This window comes from Gymnoscopelus braueri, assembly GCF_963280865.1.
Source record: "Gymnoscopelus braueri genome assembly, chromosome: 1".
In the NCBI taxonomy this organism is placed as follows: domain Eukaryota; kingdom Metazoa; phylum Chordata; class Actinopteri; order Myctophiformes; family Myctophidae; genus Gymnoscopelus; species Gymnoscopelus braueri.
Genome location: NC_137603.1, coordinates 29,431,700 through 29,452,639, shown reverse-complemented (window position 1 = coordinate 29,452,639; position 20,940 = coordinate 29,431,700). Strand labels below are relative to the sequence as shown.

At 43.0% G+C, this 20,940-nt stretch overlaps 1 protein-coding gene across 1 annotated transcript in view; it reads right to left on the bottom strand.

The window, feature by feature from the left end:
- Positions 1–20,940, bottom strand: part of hnf4b (hepatic nuclear factor 4, beta) — a gene marked incomplete at both ends in the record, with an annotated part of 130,180 nt that overhangs the window by 50,298 nt on the left and 58,942 nt on the right. Inside the window, one exon of the mRNA XM_080432684.1 lies at positions 19,034–19,200. Coding sequence (XP_080288810.1) covers positions 19,034–19,200 — 167 coding nt within the window. The remainder of the gene's footprint in view (positions 1–19,033; positions 19,201–20,940) is intronic.

Below are 20,940 nucleotides of genomic sequence, written 5' to 3'. Positions count from 1 at the left end.
GGTATACAATCTGAGATTATGTTTTATCACTCTGAGAGCCATGAAAGAGCATGCATTACGTCCTCTGAAAGCAGCAGTCCGTTTTTTTATTGTATCTGGCAGGATCTGCCTTAGATTCTTCTCTTCTTGTGATTCCTCCATCATTCAAAAACCAAGGCACAGCCACTCCCTGAATCACAGAACGGTACATTATGAATAATGATTATTTTTATTTTTTTGTTGACCTTAATCCTGCCGCAGGAATTCAGTTTCAGCTTCACCCAGCTGATGACTACTCAGATGGTCATGATGAGCGCTCCGGGGGCAGTAAGGAGATAGGGGTTAAGTGTTAAGTGTCTTGCTCAGGGACACATATTACATACTTACCGTATTACGTTAGCCATTCCTTTACTGAATATTGTAGATATAGTTTGGTTCTTGCATCTTACAGCGACGGTTCTTGTAAATGTTAGCTATGGCTATAGAGCACCGAAGTCCTGACGTCACTCGTTCATCCCCAGGTTTGCGGAAGTAATTTCTCTATGGAGAATAACATTGGGTCATCTTAGAATCGTCTCATATAAGAATTGTGGTCCAAAAATAAACACCGCGTGTCGGCGTTATTGTCAGGGAGGAGGTTCTTTATCGTTTATGATAGTCAGTCACTTATATTTGATACAGTCTGTTTCTGGCGAAAATGTAACTAATTCGGCGGAAGTAACATTAGCGTTTTCTCACCGTCAGTTGATGCTTCATATCCATAAGAGTCAACCCGCCTTGGTCATTTGTTTATTTTTGGAACACAGTTCTTATTTGACGCGATATTAATTACGTCTATGGGATTCAGAACGGGGGTGGAAAACTGCGAACCAGGTAGACAAACAAAGGATGTGTAAATGACGTCAGACTTCGGCGGTCTATACTGTACTGTAGTGCCTTTATCCAAAGAGCTTTACAATGTATGTTTCATTCACCCATTCACACACACACATTCACATACCCACGGTGGAGGTCTCCATGCAAGGCATCAACCTGCTCACCGAGAACAGTTCCAAGACTACCTCTGCGCTTTTGACATGGCAAATTACTGTGTGGAGTCAGGTTTCTTACTGTAATAGTGCTCAAAGTTTGTGGTTCTACTAATCTGCTAATAGTAAATAAATTCCATTAAATATACAGTATAATAGGCGAAATATATGGACAGTATCGCATCTCTCTCTATCTCTCTACACACAGACAGATATATATATATTTGTGTTTGTGTGTACTGTGAGAGAGAGTAACGGGAAGTCAAAAAGTTGGAAACACTAGAAGCACACTTTCACACCCCCCGCAGCACCCCTCACACACACCCCCCTGTCCCCATTCCTCTCTGTTAGCCTCCCCACCTGCAGTTTGGAGCTGGGGGTCTGCAGATGAAGACAGGTTGCGTGAGCAGAGAGCCTCAGACACTCTCTTTGGGGGGAAATAAACAACACATTAGTTCCAGGTCGTCTTGGACCAGTATGAAACAGAAGAATGGAGAGGAGAGGTTAGGGGAAGTCCACCGCAGGAGGGAAGCTGGGGAATATTAGCAGGCAGGGACATATTAAAACCTAAGTTTGCTCAAGTATCTCTCTCTCTCCCCCCCTGTTTTTGAACTCCTCTGCCATGTGCAGTAGATTAACTGCACCTCAGAACTCATTCCTTTCTGTGCTTTCCTTGCAACTTTCTCTCTTCATTGTTTCAAAGGCAATGAAGTGAAATGTTTCACAACAATTTCAACTCCTGCGTTGATCGTTTTTGTTTTTGTTTTTGAAGGACAAAAACATTGGACTGGATTCGTGACAAAGGATTAATCGTTTTTGAGTATTTCTCCAACCATGGTTGTCCTTACTTCTCCCTTGCTCCGTTTTGTAGCTACATCACACAATGGAGCACACACAATTAACCTTACATAGACTTTTCATTTTAAAAAGCACCGTAGTCCCCAGAGTTAATTGTCTAAAAATTGTTAATTATCTTCAAGGTAAATAGACCAGTGAGGGTCTGGCCAAACCACTAAGGAATACTGCATGCACTGAACTTTTAGTCTCCATCATTTCTCATCAGTGACCTCAACCTTTCATGATACATTTAAATTAAGAATGATAGTGCCCTATTTGTGTAGATATTTCCTGTATCCCATACACATATTCATATTATTCTCAAGTCTTTGCAGGATCTTTTCTTCTGATTCAGAAGGCTGCTGCTCGATTCCTTATTAATACCAATAAAGTTGAGCATATCACTCCAATTCTCAGATCTTTACACTGGCTCCCTGTATGTCAAAGAATTGATTTCAAAATACTACTGTTGGTCTAAAGCATTGAATGGTTTATGGCCAAAATACATTTCTGATCTTGTGCGATATCATGAACCATCCAGACCTACAGTACAGGTCATCTGAGACAGGTCTGCTTAATGTTCCAATAATCAGAACTAAACATGGAGAAGCAGCAGTCAGTTTTTATGCAGCACATATCTGGAACAAACTCCCAGAAAACCGCAGGTCTGCTGCAACTCTCAGTTCTTTTACACTTAAGAATGTTTGTTTGCTGCCGCCTTTTATTGAGATGTTTTTAATTCTTCTTCTGCAGTGTAATAATTTCACTCTTTAATGGTTTTGTTTCATTTCAACTTCTTTTGTTTTTACTGTATTCATTTTCTTTTTTTTGGTGTTTCCTATTATTAGCTTTTATTTGCTTAATGTCTTATGTAAAGCACATTGAATTTCCTTGTTGTTGAATGTGCTAAACAAATAAACTTGCCTTGCCTTTTGAAACAAGCCATAGGCTTTCTTGGGTTTAAAATCCTCTTAGCAGACCTTGTATTGAACTGTACTTTCCTGTGTTTTTTTGGGGGAAACTGCTAATAAAGTATTCAATCAATCAAAGCCTTTAGGTATACCATGGCTTTGTTAAGACTGCAGGCAAATCCAGTGTAGTTTCTCACTTAACGATCTTTAGGACTGGCTGGCCAACGTTTTCAGATTGGATTTATGTATTCAGACATCGTCGACCTACAGTATCTGCCATTGGTTGCTGCAGTAACAACATAGGGGTGAGTCCCAATGACACGTTGCCAGCTTGTCGATCGGCTGTGTTCGGTGAGCGACACTGTCATACGACGAAGTATAAATCAGGCTTCAGGGTCCAAGTGTCCAGACTGAGACGCCTCTTTAGAAATCCGATTGCATGTCTAATCACCTAGGAATGCAGTTAAAATCTTGTTTGTAAAAATCTGTTAAATTTTTTTTGTGTTTAGACCAATGTTTAAAACCAATATTTTTTTTTAAAATCAATTTCATTCCAATCTGGAATGGCCAAAAATCTAATTTGGGCTGCCAGTCTGAACATAGCCCATGATGTTGTAGATGCTGGGCCCTTAATCCCTATCCGAGTGGATCAGATTTGGATTTCGGGTGTTAAAGATTTTGGCCCCTGGAGACCTGTGCTGAAATAATGCTCTGCAGGTTCTTCAGGTGTCTGGGAGATGGTTGGTGGCTATAGTGGGGTTTGCCACGCTGTGTGTGTGTGTGTGTGAGGTGATGTGCCCTGCACTGCCCCGTGCTAAGCGGCGCCCCAGGGGTCGTGGTCGGAGGGCAAGCCAAATTTAGCTAATTATCCAGAATGAGAGAGAGTGCCGGTGTGTTTGATGTGAGAGAGGCTCTGTTGCCGTAGCAGACTTTGAAGTTCGATTGGGTGTTAAATAACCAGGAAATGGGGAGTAGTTAATCTGAGTGAAGTTGTAACTTTCCTCTCTTTCCCCTGGCTGCTCCTGGTGCTGAGAGGAGACTGTGTTGGAGGTTGAATGTGCTGTAAGTGTGGAAGTGCCCTGGAATAGGCTGTCAGGGTTCATTAGCCCGAGCCATCTCTATCTCAGGAGGAACTTGGCCAGTGGTTTAAAACCAATTTCCATTACCTGGCTTCATTTTTATTAACTTCCGTACCATTACCACTCTCTCTTCCCTTTGACGGTTGCTCCCTCTCAACCGTCTCCCACTTCTAAGAGATCCCAGTGGGATGGAGTTGCTGAGACGTGAGGTGTCTTCTCTTTAATCGCTGTGCAACAGTGTCAGGGCTCCCGTCTGGCCTTGTGCTTCGGGGCCAGCCTCAGAACCCCAGACATCAGAAGCCACGCATTTTGAACCTCTGTGGCATCCACACCAAGGACGAGTTGACATCAATATCAGATCTTAACTATAGTTTAAGACCTGTTGTATGGAGGGATTCTGTGAGAACAGGGGGAGAATCATCTCAAATGTTGAGAATAGGTCTCAGCCTACACACAGCTTTTTGATGGCCTCCAGCAGCTGACTTTCTTTTTTCCACTCATAAACGCGATGCTGGGGAAGAAGAACCATGTGGGAACCAGAGATGTGCAGTAAATGGTGGCTCAGATATCTATCCCCTCCCTGACCCCGGTCCTCCAACATTGATTGGATCTGTGGGGAGCATTTGTCCATGAAAAAGATGGGCTTTTCCAGCCACTCTGGAGAAGATGAGGAGTAAAGAAACCAGTGAGACACCACCCCCCCCCTCCCACACCGCCCCCCCAACACCGCCCCCCCTTTGACTGTCACAAGGGAGCAGGAGGAAATCGAGGAGGAGGAGGAGGTGAAAGGCCAGGTGTCTGCCACAGAATTTAATTAGAAAGATGGGGTGCTTTGTCCTCAATAAAGTTGCTTTAGGCGTTCTTTAATTGCCCCATACCCGTTTTGTTCAGCAGCCCCTTCTCCAAAGTTCATTAGCATTCGTCTTGAAGGCGTGTGAGAAGGAGAGGGCTGAAAGATGTCTGCTCTTCACTCCTTTTTTTGTTAAACTTTTGGCGTGATACTCCCACTTCTTAAATGTACAGGCAAATCTATTTTCACGATCACTCTGTGTGATTTGATTCCCCTTTTCAAACATTGTAGATTAAATTAGTTTGGTACACAGAAAAATCTGCAGTGTTAATTTAACTCTGGAAGGGTAAAATGTTTACATTCTGGGTGTTAAATTAAACCTACGGATCTAACTGTGTAGATTGTCCAGTGCAGTAATTAACTGCAGCCATTGAAAAGTTCTTTGGTGGATTGGGGGGAGAGAGCGAGAGAGAGTGAGAGAGAGTGCCCATCAAAATCATCAGTGTTAATTTAACTCCAAAGAGAGTACAAATGGAACAAAATTGACCCGTAAGGCTCCATTTCTACACTCTTTAGCGTTAAATTAACACTGATGATTTTACACTGTGAGGAAAGAATGGAGAGGCAGAGACTCAATACAACAAGTTCTATATCCTCATTATCCTGAATGCTGCTCACACTACAGTATGTATTCAAAAGGGCCGTCATTTTCAAGGATTACTCGTTTTGTCAAAAAAACGAAACTGAATGAGTGGGGCTTAGGGCATTGGCTCTCAAACTTTTTTTATTCCAAGTACCCCCCATAACTCAGATGGATTTACAGACCTGTAATGGTCCAGTTGGAACCCCCCCTCAAGGAACACTGAGGGTCCCTGGACCCCACTTTGAGAACCACTGGCTTAGGGGGGATGCAGCACACACTGGCCAGCTACATGTACAGATGTTTGTGGCCCCTTCACTCTTGAGATTGTTCAGATCTGATTAGCTTAACCGCCTGTGTGCCTTAGATGATCCTTACACTCTTATTTGGTCTGACTTGAACCAGGTTTGACCGGGGGCCTCTGCCGAGCACACCCAGCCATTGTTTACTGTCTTCCTAGAGAAAGGTTTGGTAACTGTTAAGAGTGCATCAGACGGAGACAATCTTCAAAGAGAACCCGGAGAGGAAGGTTGACATCAGGGCCATACCTGTCATGTTCACAGAAAAGGACTTCATAATGCTGGTTTTGCAGCAGTAGACTGAAACAAGCCAGATCAAACGCAAGCCAAGGCACAGGATCATTCAAGAGCACAGTTGGTCATTAGCCGACAGCTTTGAGTAAGCCAGTTACTATGAGAAATGTTTAGATCAATCATGAATTGATTAAGCATTTAATGAAATCCAGGAGGGGGATTTGATTGTTTTGATAAATCTGGATTCATGTAATAGGCAATTAACTTTTAAATTCTTATGACTTGTACGATGGCATTGTCGAATAAGTTGAAAGAAGAATTGCTTTGAAAGAGAGGTAAATTGAAGGATTTTATCCATCGCCAGCCTTGAGCTTTATCAGCAGTGTTTAGCCCAGCTACCAGCATTAAAAAAGAGAAAGTTGAGATTAACCCCGGCAATAACACTGCCCATCGCTCATTAAAACTGTAATCGTGCGTAAAATGAGATTGATGGAAATTTATCTAAAAGGTTAAGGAAAGGGAATGGAAAGGGAATTTTCTTGCCTGACACGGGATTTAATGGACAGGATTTTAATTCGGCCTCTTTACACAACACCGCAAGGATCAAAATCCCCCCTAGGCAAATTATAACCCCTCATACCACCAGACCTCCTCTCCTCTCCTCTCCTACAGTTTTTGAATAGTTATGTGAGTGGTCTAGTTTGATTAACCACTTTCAACCTGGCATACCTACTGTACAGTACAGTATGTAAAGCGACATTTTTCTAATATTCTCAAAGAAAAAAGAAAGGAAAAATAACAACACGTCGCATCGTGATGCATTGTAAGCTTGTAGATCTGTTATTTTCACTGTGTGACACCATCAAACGACAGAGTACAAAATAGGTTTAAATGGTTAAATGTATTGGCATATGTTTTGCACATGGACTGTTACGTCTGTCACCAAAGAGGAAATGCATATATGTCCAAGGCCTCTCCATGGAAGAGAACACACACACACACACACACACACACACACACACACACACACACACACACACACACACACACACACACACACACACACACACACACACACACACACACACACACACACACACACACACATGCGCCAGACACACAGAGGCACACATTCACACACATCTTTGGCTACAGTGTAATATCTAGTTGCTGGGAATAGTTAAATCCTTCACAGGGGAACCACTCTGTTGGTAGGATTACTTCAGCATTTCTCCCCTCGCTATCACCTTTTATTCTAAGCAGGCGAGTTTAAATCCAGTGTTTTAATGTTCATCTCCTATTCAATCCCTAGCTTTTACACTGGATCAAGAATTTATTTTGGTTAATCACTAAGTATCGCCGAGCGCAATATCCTCAGCGGGCAGTAACAGGATTGGATGCATGCGAGTTGAAATTGAGGGCAGGCACACACTTTTTATATACTGTATTAAAACAACTTTTTAAAGTAATGTTTTTCCCTGTAAATGCTCTTGGCTGTTAACAGTATTTGTAGTTCATGGCTATTTCACCGGCTCCTGCGTGGCATGTGAATTCATCCTCAGTTAGTACTTAACTGAGAATTTGATTGCTTATTACACTATGCATGTCTCTCTTTAAAGCATTACAAGTGTCTTATTACTAGACTTTGGGCACTGGCCTACTCGGGGACCACGCAAGTTGGGAACGATGCCTGCGACGAACGCATGCCCAACCCAGTTATGCAATACCCGTATTACCCCGCTGTGTGCCTGTGTCCCTTTTATGCCCATATATGGACATCTCTGTATCGGTCTGTCCATGTCTCTTTTATGGCCATATACTGTATGGAGATCCCTGATGTCATCAGTATATGCCCATATATGGGAATATCGGTCAGCTCTGCGGTTCTGGTAAACCGGATCTCCATATATACCTATATATGGGCATATTGGTCAGATCGGTGGTTCTGGACAATGGCCGATCCGACTGACTTCACGCCACCAGGCACCACCCTCCCTCGGGTCCTCTGCGATACACACGCTGAGTTTGATCGGCTATGTACTTGTGCTTGTAGATCGACTATGTACGACATAGTTAAAATAGGTACATAAAGTGGATAATGTGAGTGTGTGTGTGTGAGAGAGAGTGCATGTGTTTCATGTGGTTCCTCTTTGGTTGCTAGTGTACATAAAATGTGTGAGGATAAGTGAATGGTGTTTGTTATTGAATTTTGCTCTAGTTTTTAAGTTTTTTTTTCATGCTCTCGTGTCCCCCCCTGCAAAGTTCACTGAAGGGCGGACTCTTCGCCTGCTGTTTTAAAGGTTCATTTTGAACTTACATCAGAAGCGAGCGCCCGCAGAACCACTGCCTTTGATTGATTGTTGAGACCATTGATCTAATTTTGAAAACCTTTGAATTTCTCCGGCTGCTCCCTGCGTTCTTCCATGTAGCTGAATGAACCTAATTTCCCCGTGCGTCATGCAGGGCCATGCTCGCCAAGGTGGGGAAAACAGAGTGAATAAATAAATAAAGGAACCCAAGGAACGGGGTCCCTCACAGCGGCACTTGGATTTTTATAGACCGGATCAATTAAATTTGTCTTATTTGGAACGATGGGGCTCCGTAACTCGATAAGAGGTAATGTGGTTGAAAATGCCTCTCACTGTGCGGCCATTAGGCAAGAGAATGTTACCGTAGGAATATTAACATGCAGACATTACTGAGGCACTGGCGTGGTCTGAGCCAATTAGAATCAGGAGCAGTCAAGAAAGAGGAGATGCGGGGGTGGTGGTTGTCGGGGGTGGGGGGTGGAGGGGGGGGTTCTCTCAGCGAGAGGCCTGTCCTGCTATGTCCTGCCGTGGGGGTCAGAGACACAGACCATCAGTGGTGGATGCAAAGTAACTCAGTACATTTACTCAAATACTGTACTTAAGTTAAATTCCATGGTTTAGATTATTAGAAATGAATCAAATAAAACGTTTGAAAATCTTTCGGAAAATAGCTGATCTACAAGCTCGCATTGCGACGCGTTGTGAGCTTGTAGATCGGCTATTTCCGAATAGCCTAAATATGAAATATGCCTTAAGTGGTTAATGATCAATACATACAGTAGTCCAATAACATGATACACTGTACTGTATATGTTTCTGAAATGGGCATTCTGAATAGTGAGTACTTTTACTTTTGCTACTTGAAGTATATTTTGATGCTAACATTTTTGTACTTTGACTTAAGATTTAGAATGCAGGACTTAAACGAAGTATGTTTACACTGTGGAGTGTTACTTTCACTTAAAGTCCAACATCTGAGTACTTCTTCCACCACTCCTGCTGGAGAAAGGGAGGGGAGGAGTTCAAAGCAAAGGAAAATAGTTTGGGGAAAAAGAAGAAAGGGGCTCAACTTTCACTCTTGCATGGGTCTGGTAGAGAAACCTTCTGTCCATGACTGTAACCAAGGCCATTCATGGAATATGAATTAAAAGGCTACTTAAGGTAGTGGTTCTCAAAGTTGGCTCCGGGGACCCCGAGGTGTCCTTGGAGGGGTTCCAGGAGGTCCCCAGCAAAATGTGTTAATATAGTATCACAATAAGTTTGCCCATAATAACCCTATTTTATATTTTGGCTATTAAAAAATTGACGATCTACAAGATCATATTGCGTTGCGACACACACACACACACACACACACACACACACACACACACACACACACACACACACACACACACACACACACACACACACACACACACACACACACACACACACACACACACACACTCTCTATTTCTCTCATCAATTTATATCTCTAGATATATTGATATATAGATCCTCACTGTACTTAAGTGTATGAATATGCACGCGAGCGTGCACATGCATAATATTCACCTATCAGTGACCTCGGATATGTCAGTTGCTATGTCTGAGAAAAACGGAAACACAGAGTGCCTCAGGACATTGTCACACAGAGTCCCCGGTGCCACCAGCCCCCCCCCCCCCCCCCCCCCCCGACACAATTACCCGCTCATGTCTAATTGGCATTTGAGGCTCCTCTGCTTGATCGACCATGGCCACATCAGCGTGAAGTGGCAGGGCAGCAGGGCCTGCCAAGCTGTGAGTGTAGCTGGTATCACGCTTTGTTACTCAGGGGCTCTCCGCTTCTGGCTGCTTACATAATTTGCCGATGTTTAAGTTTACGCTGCCTAATTAACATCGCCGGTTACTGGTTTAATCTGAACAGACATGGGATGCATCCAGTCCCTGGCGCTTGCTGTCCGTGGCGCTGGCTGGCTGTGTGTGGACTGGCATTCCGTTTGGCCTGTCTGTCTACTTGTGGCGCTGCCGTCTATACGACTTTTTCCCCTTTTGCGTTGATGAACCAAATGCTTTGCTCAGCACTCGCAGGACTTAAAGGCGGGGCTGGAGGAGTTGAGAAGGAAGAGGGGAAGGATACAAACTTTTTCCAGAGCCGTGCCTAATTAAAAAATTAAGTTCATCTGAATTATGGGTTGGGTGAAAGTCGAGTGTTTTAACTTTGGCATTGGTTCAGGCGCTGATGCACGGACGCTAATCTGCCTGACGGGTCTGGCTCTGGAGATGAGCTCTGCGATATCCGAGGTGACCGCGCTACACACAAACAATCATACTCTCAATTAGAGTCCCCCTTTCTCCCGTACTCATTCGTGGTTTGCACGGAGGTCTCTGCTATACTTCTAATGGCCTGTTTGCAACATAGCTGTCTCTGGATGCCTGCAATGGTCGTCATTAGCCAACCAGACCCGCTTTGTTAATAAATGACAAGAGTCCAGAATATTGATTGGTTAACCTTCAAAGCGGTGCCATCCAATGCAGACTGCAGAGTTATCAGTAGATAATGAACATGGGGAGTATTCCGCGGTGTAATGGTACTGAGCAGTTGGCTGCGTTGTGTGTGCCTGCATGTTTGTGTGTGCGTGCGTGCGTGTGTGTGTGCGTGCGTGCAAGAGGGCGTTTCAGTGTCAAGAAGCTGAACTGCTTTCTGAAATTCTTTGAAACTTACACAGTCAAGTCCTCAGTGTTAATTCATACATTTGTAACTCTGAGAGAGAACCAAGGGGAACCATAATGGTTCCATTTGTGCTCTCTCAGAGTTAACTCAATACTCAGGATTAATAGTGTAACTGGTGACTTCGGCCTTTGCTCACTAGACCTGCAATTCAGTGCTGGACTATATATCGCTGGGGTGTATGTGTGAATGGTGAGTTGTTGGTGCTGAGACGAGGGCTGGAACAGGGCTGGGTCTCAGTGAGGTAAAGTGACTAAGTACATTTACCCAAGTATGTACCTAAGTACAATTTCAAGGTACATTTGACATTACTGGAGTACTTTTTACTTCTACTCCACTACATCTTCAGAGGCTAATGTACTTTTGAGTCCACTACATTTATTTGACAGCTTTAGTTACTTTGCAGATGTAGATTATTCACATTTGTAATAAAAAATCTTGTACATATTTTGAAAATAGTCGATCTACAAAACGTGTCACATCGCGACGCATTGTGAGCTTGTAGATAGGCTAAAATAGAGATTGATTGATTGATAAAATACTTTATTAGCAGGTTTGTTAACAGTGCAGGTAGTACAGTCAAAGGTTATGTTATGCTAAAAGGATAACACAAATTGGTCCATAAATTGATTCAAGATTAAGTTATGATTAATAATTATAGTTCAATAACATGATTCTGAAATAGGCTTTCTGCATAATGAGTACTTTTACTTTTTGCTAATTTAAGTACATTTTTAATAAGCTAATACTTATGTACTTTAACCTAAGTAAGATTTTGAATGCAGCACTTTTACTTGTGACAAGGTAGGCTACCTTTACACTGTGGTACTTGCTACTTTTTCTCAAGTACAAAATGTGAGTCCCTTCTGCCACCACTGGTGAATGGTGTGTCTGTTGATGCTGAGACGAGGGCTGGAGCAGGGCTGGGTTCTTGGCTGACGAGTAGCGAGCCCCCCGCTCGCTCACGCAGCCAGCCAGGTTATTAGATCAGACTGGTGTTTTGTGATGGCAGCGTGAGGTCACTGAGCATCTCACTCACATATACCCCCCCCCCCCTCTCCCACCCGCTCCGTTCTCTGCCGCACTGCAGGGTAATCAGGACAGTGACACTTTATAAAAGGAGACGACAAAAGGATTTACATACAAGCCGGGTCAGGGAGTATATCTCATTTGCCTCCAGAGTTGGAACCTTAATACACAAGCAAAGAAAGTGAAAGGGAATTAAGTTTGAGGGCATCCAATTTAGCCTAATTGCGTGTATTCATTTGCATGCGATGATTTCGATACTGACAGGCTCTAGAATTAGAGCATGTATTTTTCCTTTGACATATTAAGCATTACCTAGAAATGTCACGACTTTTAATTTGACATCTTCCCAAACGCCAGCTCACCCCCTCAGCTCATTGGATGCAAGTAATTGAATTCCCGCTGTCATTTTGCAACTTTCTTAACCACTCTCTTTTTACCCTATAGGCCTGTTTTATAATTTATTTCTAAATATGAACTGAATTCTTGCTGTATTTATGCTGACTTTAGGGCTGCACCATTTATTGAAAATACTTTGCAACTAATTTCATCACCTTATTTGGTCAGCTGTTGCACCTGGCCTTTGTCTCCTTAACGTTACACAAAGTTTAATATGACCAGAACATTGTTCAACCCATCTTCCCATCCATCCGGGCTCAAAGAGATACAGTCTAATTAATTCCATACAGTAATGGTACCAATAAGCACAATGAGCAAAAAAGGCATTACGAAAATCAATAATGTTACCAATAATTGTGATTAACAATCATTACAATATTAAACAAAAATAATCAGGATTATCGTTTAGCCATAATTATGTATTGAATGTGTTTATATAATTATATATATTTTTTTAATCTCACAGAAAAAAACACAGACTGATGATCTTCATGTACAGTAGGCCCTATAGTAGAGCTGGGCGATATGACTTCAATCACTATTACTTTTTACTTAATTACGATTAATGAATGATAAAAAAAGAGAAAATAGTCAATCCACAACGCGTGTGAGCTTTTAGATCGACTATTTTCTATTGTTTAATTAAGTATAATACAGTGTGGTTAATCAGACTAAACGATTTAGTCAATTAATTAAAAAAAGTATTTGCATTTTTTCATGTCAATTCGTTGATACTGTATATAAGAAATACAAAAATGTTTTTATTTCAAAGAACCCTGCTTCTCGATTATTCGAGTACCCTACATGTGCAAGATTACATTGGTTATTGGTTCTAAATATAGTTTGGATATATTTCCGGTTAATTGCCCAGTCTTATATAGGTGGGGAGGGTTTTCCCGGCAGAGGAAGTCAGTGTAGTTTTTGAAAGGTGTTCTCTACTGTGTTGTTGACCCCAGTGTTGGGTGTGTGTGTGTGTGTGTGTGTACAGTATATACGTAGTGTGCAGAAGCTGCAGTTCAGAATCTGTGTTGGGACAGTAGTGGCAATGGGGGTGAGAGAGACTGAAATTAGAGGCAGGAGTATTAAAATATTGATAAACCCTCTCTGTGTCCATTGCGATCCCATTTATTATTCATTCTACCTTGAAGGTAGCATGTGAGATGGCCCCTTTTCATTCAGGCCCCTGCCTGCTGACTCTTTCTCTTATGAGTTGAGATTCTTTGCAGTTTCACTGACATTTTGCTTCAGCATTGCCCATTCACAGTCACACAAGTTTTTTTTTATCCCCCCACCTCTCTCTCTGCTCAAACATCTCTCTCACTCTCTCTCTCTCGTGTGTGTGTGTGTGTGTGTGTGTGTGTGTGTGTGTGTGTGTGTGTGTGTGTGTGTGTGTGTGTGTGTGTGTGTGTGTGTGTGTGCGTGTGCGTGCGCATTATTTTCATTCTGGGCAAAACCGGGACGTATTAATTGTAAGAGCCAGCGATCTCTGTGTGCATTTTCGCTCTGGAATATTACCACTACATATTGCAACAGTACGGTACACTGGAACAGAATTAGATCTGAGACTATGTGGCCATTGTGAACTTGGCAAAGTGGAGGATGAAACCCATTTTCTACCATACTGCCCATTTTATGATGATTTAAAGGGATATTTCACTTTCAAACATGTTTGGGGTCATTTTAATGTCTACTCTGGCTTTGGCGAGCACCCCAGACAGTTTTCAAGTTGCTTTATTCAGTATTTAGATATTTGATATTCATTTTAATAGACACGCCCCCTTCCTATACAAACCCATTGTAACTTCAAACTCCATGTTAGATTCATTGAAAACACCAGTGCTTGGCTCTGGTGACTGATATTGTCCTTCTAATGCGTGAATTCCTTTTTTTCATTTATTTTTTATAATTTTGGGGGAAATGAAAAAATGTAATAATGAAAAAAGTAATTGAAAAAAACACGGTGTATATATATCTCTCTCTCTCTTTTACAGCAGATACCTCAGGAGTGTGTATTGCATCTCTTTTCCTTTCTATTCATACACTGTACACCAACATTATGTTTCAATCTCATATTGGGTTTTCAATTACAATGGTGTGTTGCTTTGTGTTAGGGAGAGGTGGGGGAAAATGACAGAGAGGCGCATTGTAAAGGTATGAACAAAGTAAATGCTTTTAGTGGAGTGTACGGATGCATACTACATGAAGCTATATACAGTATGCCCTCTGCCCTCTCACTACAGCCCAAGTTTATATTGTCTTTTTTGGATTTCTATCTCACTTTCATTATGGTAGATTGCGTGAAGACATGCTGAACCTTGTTTGACAGATTTATACAGCTTGAATAATTTCAAATTCCCAGCAACCCACCCTGATGGATTCACATTTCATAGGAGCATATTTGCTGGCTGTTCTTTGAAGGGTGGTGTAGAGCCCCCATCCTGACTTTGGTCAGTAATAAACAGGAGCTCCCCCAGGGATGAGGCTCATAGGTGCTGTTTGTGTTGACCAATGGAACCACAGCCTGGAAATCAGAGGGGCAGCACTGCTGGGATTGGAGCAGGTGGGTTCTGGGCTTCAAAGACCTGTGGATAAGCTCCTGCAAACCCCTAAAGCAGGGCTCTGAAATGTGCCGAACATCTCCAAGCTCCTGCTCGCAAAGACACAGGGCTCACCGCTCGGTCCAAGCCGGCCCAAGGACGCTTTGATGCCAGCGATCCCCCCAACTTTTGTTAGTTTATTTGCCTGCATTTTTATGTATAATGTGTATTCCAAACGTTAGCCCGTCTTTAAAGAATTGAACGGAAATCCTGAAGAAATAACCTCGGAGTTGAGCGCTTGTGCTAAAGCATCAGTTGATTCAACGGCTCAGCCGCAAAGTCTTCAATAACACAGGAGCAAAAGTGCCAGGTCAATCGCCGGATAAATCGTTGTGGAAAAAAAATAGCATAAGCATAGGGGATTTTATCAATTTGATATTTCTTATTGCCTGAGCAGAATAATAATGAAGAGATATTGATCGCTAGCAAACATTAAGAATGCTTTTTAAACACATTTAATGCATAAAGAAGACTAAAAAAATGGAAGCCCTGACACTTTTGAACGACTGCTGTTCCGTAATCTGTGTTAATCTTAATACTGTACTGTTATGATTTATGAACGAGGGAAATTAACCAAATTGCACCTCTGCATCAAGTTCATGTGTCTTTTTTGCATCTTGACACTCTGAGACGTGAAAGGACATAAGACATAAGAACATAGAACATTGTGGGGGGGGGGGGTTAAAGTATAACATAAGTGGTTGGACTAAACTAAAGATAAGTTTTCATGAAGATGACAGGACACATAGAGTTATCAAAGGCCTTGTTTCAAACTTAATGGAGTTGAAATGATCTGCTGAGTTCTGTAGCGCAGCAACAAACCAGAACAGTGTGAGATGGGAGAGACAGTTTGATCGCCGCCTTCGTCTTTATGAATGTGTAGGTCAGTACTTTTCACCAGGGAGACATTTTGTCTGCCATGACCATCCATGATTTGATTGTTTGCAGGTGATTTTCAGCCAACTTTAACTTTTTTTTATGCCTTTGTAGCCCAGACATTAAGGAACTGACCAATGGGTGTAGCCTTCATTTGGAAAGAAAACCAATTCAACAGGTGTGCAGTGTGTGGATGAGAGTTGTGAGTGATATTTCCCTTGAGTACATTTTGCTATTTGAACCACTCAGGAGAGCTGCGACTCACTGGGAGCTCGCTATCCACAACCACTCCCCTCCTCTCTCCGTCGCTTGCCTTCTCTCTTTCTGCAGCATTAAGATGAATGTGTACTGCATTTCTCCAGCTTATTTGAATCGAAGCTGCAGACGTCCAATTTTTATCACCTACAAGGTGGAGATTCAGAGCAGACCTGGAAATATGAAAAGTACATTTATGCTCCATTCCACTGTATTCCCATCTGTCTGGAGTGCCAGCAATATTAGAAAGCACAGCACATTTAAGGCTATTTTCTGACCGAGCAGTTTGAATTTGGACCATCTGTGACCCATTAAATTATATGAAATCACCGGTATTTTTCAGATACATGCTGGGTTGAAAACTGTTAATAAATCTTCGCTGGAGCATTACAAGGAAGGGAAGGTTTTCTGGTTATATAAGTGTTGCGTCAAGGTGATTTCAGCTTGTCTGTGGAAATTGCTCTGCTCGCATAATCATAAGGGCAGAATTGGTAGAATTAAGGTTGAATTGGGAAATGTGCTGTGGTGGAAAGTAAATACGTACATTTACTTTAGCACTGGACTTAGTACAACTTTGAGGTACTTTTACTTGAGTGTTTCCATTTTTTGATACTTCTTGTTCACTACATCTCAGGGGCAAATGTCGTACTTTTTACTCCACTACAATTATTTGAAACCTTAAGTTACTTGTTATTTACTTGCAGATTTATATTATTAATACAAATCCCCTCATTGTGGGGCTAATCGGACTTCAGCTGTTTGAAAATAGCCGATCCAGAAGCTCCCAACACGCCGGAGTGCAACGCATTGTGAGCTTGTAGATCTGCTATTTTGATCATGCTTGTAGATCTGCTGCACATTTTGAAATATCTTTAAAAAAATGAGTACTTCTACTTTTGGTACTTTAAGTACATTTTGTTGGCAATACTTTTGTACTTTTACTCAAGTACAAAATACAGGACTTTTACTTTTAACAGAGTATTTCTACATTCTGGTATTGCTGCTTTTACTTAAGTAAACAAATTGCCCTTTTTCTTCCACCACATGGGAATGTGGGGAATAACGTAAACTTTTGCTATACATTTTTTTTTTTAAAGTAACCCTGCCATCCCAACTAACCCTATCAGGCTGATGTTTCCAGCATGCACACTGATTAATACGTACATATGGTGTCATCTCTACATTCTGCTATTGATCTTACGTGAATTAATGTCAATATTTATTTATTAATATTATTATTATTTTTCTTAAGTTTTTATAAATTGTTTTTGCAAATGAAATTTGAATAACATGAAATGTCTTTGGAGTAAAGTAGGAAATGGCCTCCGAGGCTCCATCTTAGTTTTAATAAACAGGATGTTTGTGTAAAATGATTGGGTTCTCTTTGCCTGCAGAGGGGGATGTTGCCCTGGACAAGAGCTCATCTCCTGTCTGTATTCTAAAGCAATAGCTCTGCTACCTGCATTGGTTTCGCTCTGCCATCCACCCAGTAGTTATTTTTTTTAATGCAGCTCTCAAGCATTATACTGTACAAATCTATGAATCATACATAGCTACTGTATATTTTTTTGATGTAATGTTGTTTAATGGCCTTTCATCTCCCTAGTTTGCCATACATATTACAGCATTAACTGCACAGGACTCTCATTTTTATTTGTCTACCGCCTTTGAAAGCAATTGCAATTCTGTGATTTCAGCATGACGTCAAGTTAGTTTTTAGGTCAGAAATAAATATAATTGAAGAGATTTCTTCTGGGTATAAAAGATGTGCAGGTAAAAAAGCCAGTCAGCGGGGTGCTGTATGAAACCCAGTCCATAAATATGAGAAATAGCCCAGGTTGAAGAATGAGCTACGGAGGTGGGAGATGAGATAGCGGCGGTACAGATGGCCCCCCTCCCGGCGCTGGCCGTCAGAAGGAACGAAGTGGCCATTTTGTGGTGAGTGCGGTGGTGCGGTAGAGATGAGATGGTTAACACCCTTCTGCAGTACAGCCACCCGCCTCTCCCTCTCCCCCCCTTTAAAGCCTCATTTATGCTCCGTCGCATGACGGTGTCGCGCGTCAAAAATGGCAGAGCTACAAGCTCATAACGCGTTGCGGATGCCACGCGCCGTGAGCTTGTAGGTCTGCTGTTTTCGACGTGCGACACCGCTGTGTGATGAAGTATAAATCGGACTTAATTCTCTCTGTCTCTGCCTCTCTCTCTCTCTTTCGCCCCCCCTTGTTCACTCGCTCACTCGAGTATGAAGCCACTTCATCTTCCCTGACAGTATGACCACTGCTGCATGTTCTGATGCGTTCAGCATACCTTCATTGCATCATAAATAAATCAGAGAAATGACTTTTTTTCCCTTTTCTCTCTTTCTCACGCATCTCGCTTCTTTATCTCCCACTCCTCCAGCCGCTGTTATCTGGGCTAGAAGGAGAAGGGAAGGAGAGGGAAGCCATGTATGTATGGCTGGATTTCCTGTGCACTCGTCCTTCTTCTGCGACTTCTTTTCACATGCATGTGTGTCGTCGTTGTCGTCCCCCCACCCAAGTCCCCTTTACATTATCTCCCAAGGAAAGGAATAATTTTTGATCCGTAATGATATTCAATTTCTTGTTATGACATTATCTTGCTGTAATTTTAATTTAAATGTCATGAATGTGAGTGATTTTCCTAATTAATGTGCACGGGGAATAACGAGAAGAAAAGAACCAACGGTGCTGGCATTTCCCCCCTTTTTTTTGGGGTGGTTTGCATTGTGACATGCGTTGTTATTAGAGCTGGAACTAAAAGCCCCCCCCCTCACCACACACACGCACGCACGCACGCACGCACGCATGCACACACGCATGCATGTGCATTGTGGGGCTACAGATTACATGAGAGGGTGGGGTAGGGATGGGTGGATGGAAGGAGAAGGGGGGATGCAGAGAAAGATTGTCAAGAAGCCGTCCCTCCCTCCCCTCCCTCCCCCCCAACACACACACACACACACACACACACCCTTTGCTGTAATCTCCACTCCTCCACGGGTAGTCTCAAACCTTGTGTTCGTCCACCACCAACCAATTACCTGGCAACCCTGCCCTTCTCCCCGGCGCTGGCGTGATGCTGCTGCATGATGGGGTTTTTGTATATTGAATTCCATCTCCTGGTGAGATAAAGGGTGTAGGAACAGGGCTCTGCCGCTGTGCTAGATAAGTGTTTCTCACAAACCGTTCCTCGCCGCTTCTTCTGACACTGATTGTGGAGAAAAGAGACATTGGGGATGGCAGGGGGAGAAAAAGGCGCCGGGGTTCTGCTTGTTGCAGAGTGATGGGACCCAATTTTCAGTGTGATTTTCCCCTCCTTGTTTTTTTTAATTTGCTATGAAGCGCCGTTGCGGAAGGGGAGTTTGATCCAGCTCTTTGGCTGTTCCGTTGTGGTTTTGCATGTTTAGGCAAAGTCCACAGCACGAGATGTTTAGATCAATATTCAACCAGCAGGTTAATGTGTCCTCCTGCGTATCCTCTTACTGTAGACTCGCCAAATTTGAAATATTGCAATGTAAATCTGTGGTTTATCCTCATTTAGGATACTTCCAATCTGCCAAGATGACACTCGACGAGACGAGCAGCTCTGTGGAGTATCAGCCTGTGTTCAGCCTCGTCCCATCCCTCTCACACCCATTTGTAAAAGGCTGGATACTTTATACCTTGTCGTGTGCGGTGTCTCGCACCCGAAATAGTTGGATCTACAACCTCACAACTGCAAGTTCACAGCTGTGACTGTGAGCTTGTAGATCAACTATTTTTCGGTGCACATCTCCGGCGCATATAAATCCGGCTTAAGCCTTGTCCTGAGAACAGTCCCCTGGTGCCCATGGCCTGGGACGGGCCCAGCTATCCGTCTCTGTCTGGGACACTGCAGGGAACCGCACACTCATTGGTCGTCCTGGGGAGAAATATAAGTGATGGACCACCGTTCATACATCAAACCTGCAAGGCGTTTGACAGCGCAGGACAAAAAAACATTGAAAATAATGACCACAGCGATATGTATCACAGGTTAAAAATAGAGAGCTGCTGGTGAAGTTAAGGCCGAGAGCTCTTTTAAGTGACCCGTTCAACCCCCGGCCCTCCTGGTGTTTTAGAGGTTAATGGAAGCTGCCCCGAGCGCACAGGACAAGATGTTTCCAGTTAGCCAGAATGAGTGATACTCAACTACTTGGACACTAATATGCACCCAATTGAATTTCTGCCTTTGTCGGAGGGGAGTCTGTCCCGCAGCGAGCCCCTCCCTCACATCTGCACCCTCAGCGGCCCCGCCCATGGGGTCCCCACCCCAGCCAGCGCTGAGCCGAGTCTCGGGGGTCAAGGGTGAGGGGTCAAGTTCACCCCGCAGTCAGACAGAGTGAGAGAGATAGAGAGAGAGGAGAGAGTCACTGCTCTTCAGCATGTTGTTGAGCTCCTATAGTAGTGTGTATTTATGTGTCTGTTACTGTCTTTGCGTGTGTGTGCGTGCGTGTGTAAACATATGGTCTCTGGCCCCAAGCCACCTCCCATACACACACATGTATACATACAGATATGTATACTAGGACAATAGTACTTACAGAAACACACACACACACACACACACACACACACACACACACACACACACACACACACACACACACACACACGCACACACACACACACCGCCACATTCATAGTGTGTCTGTCCACACCTGGAACAGATAAAGGGCCTTTCATGTTAGTGGGGCTATTCTGAGGTCAGCGAGCGCTGGTGTTGAGAGCTGGTTTTTACAAGGGGCGACTCGAAGTGGAGTAGAAATGAAATGAAATGGTATACAACCAGGTGTTGCAGAGTAAAGAAACTTTTATTAGTCTACTAACCTTGATTCCTTCCCTCTCGACCGCCCCCATGCCAGCCCTCCCACCCCTTCCCCCGTCTATTGTGAGGTTGTCTCTCAAACAAGAGGGAGGACAACCGACT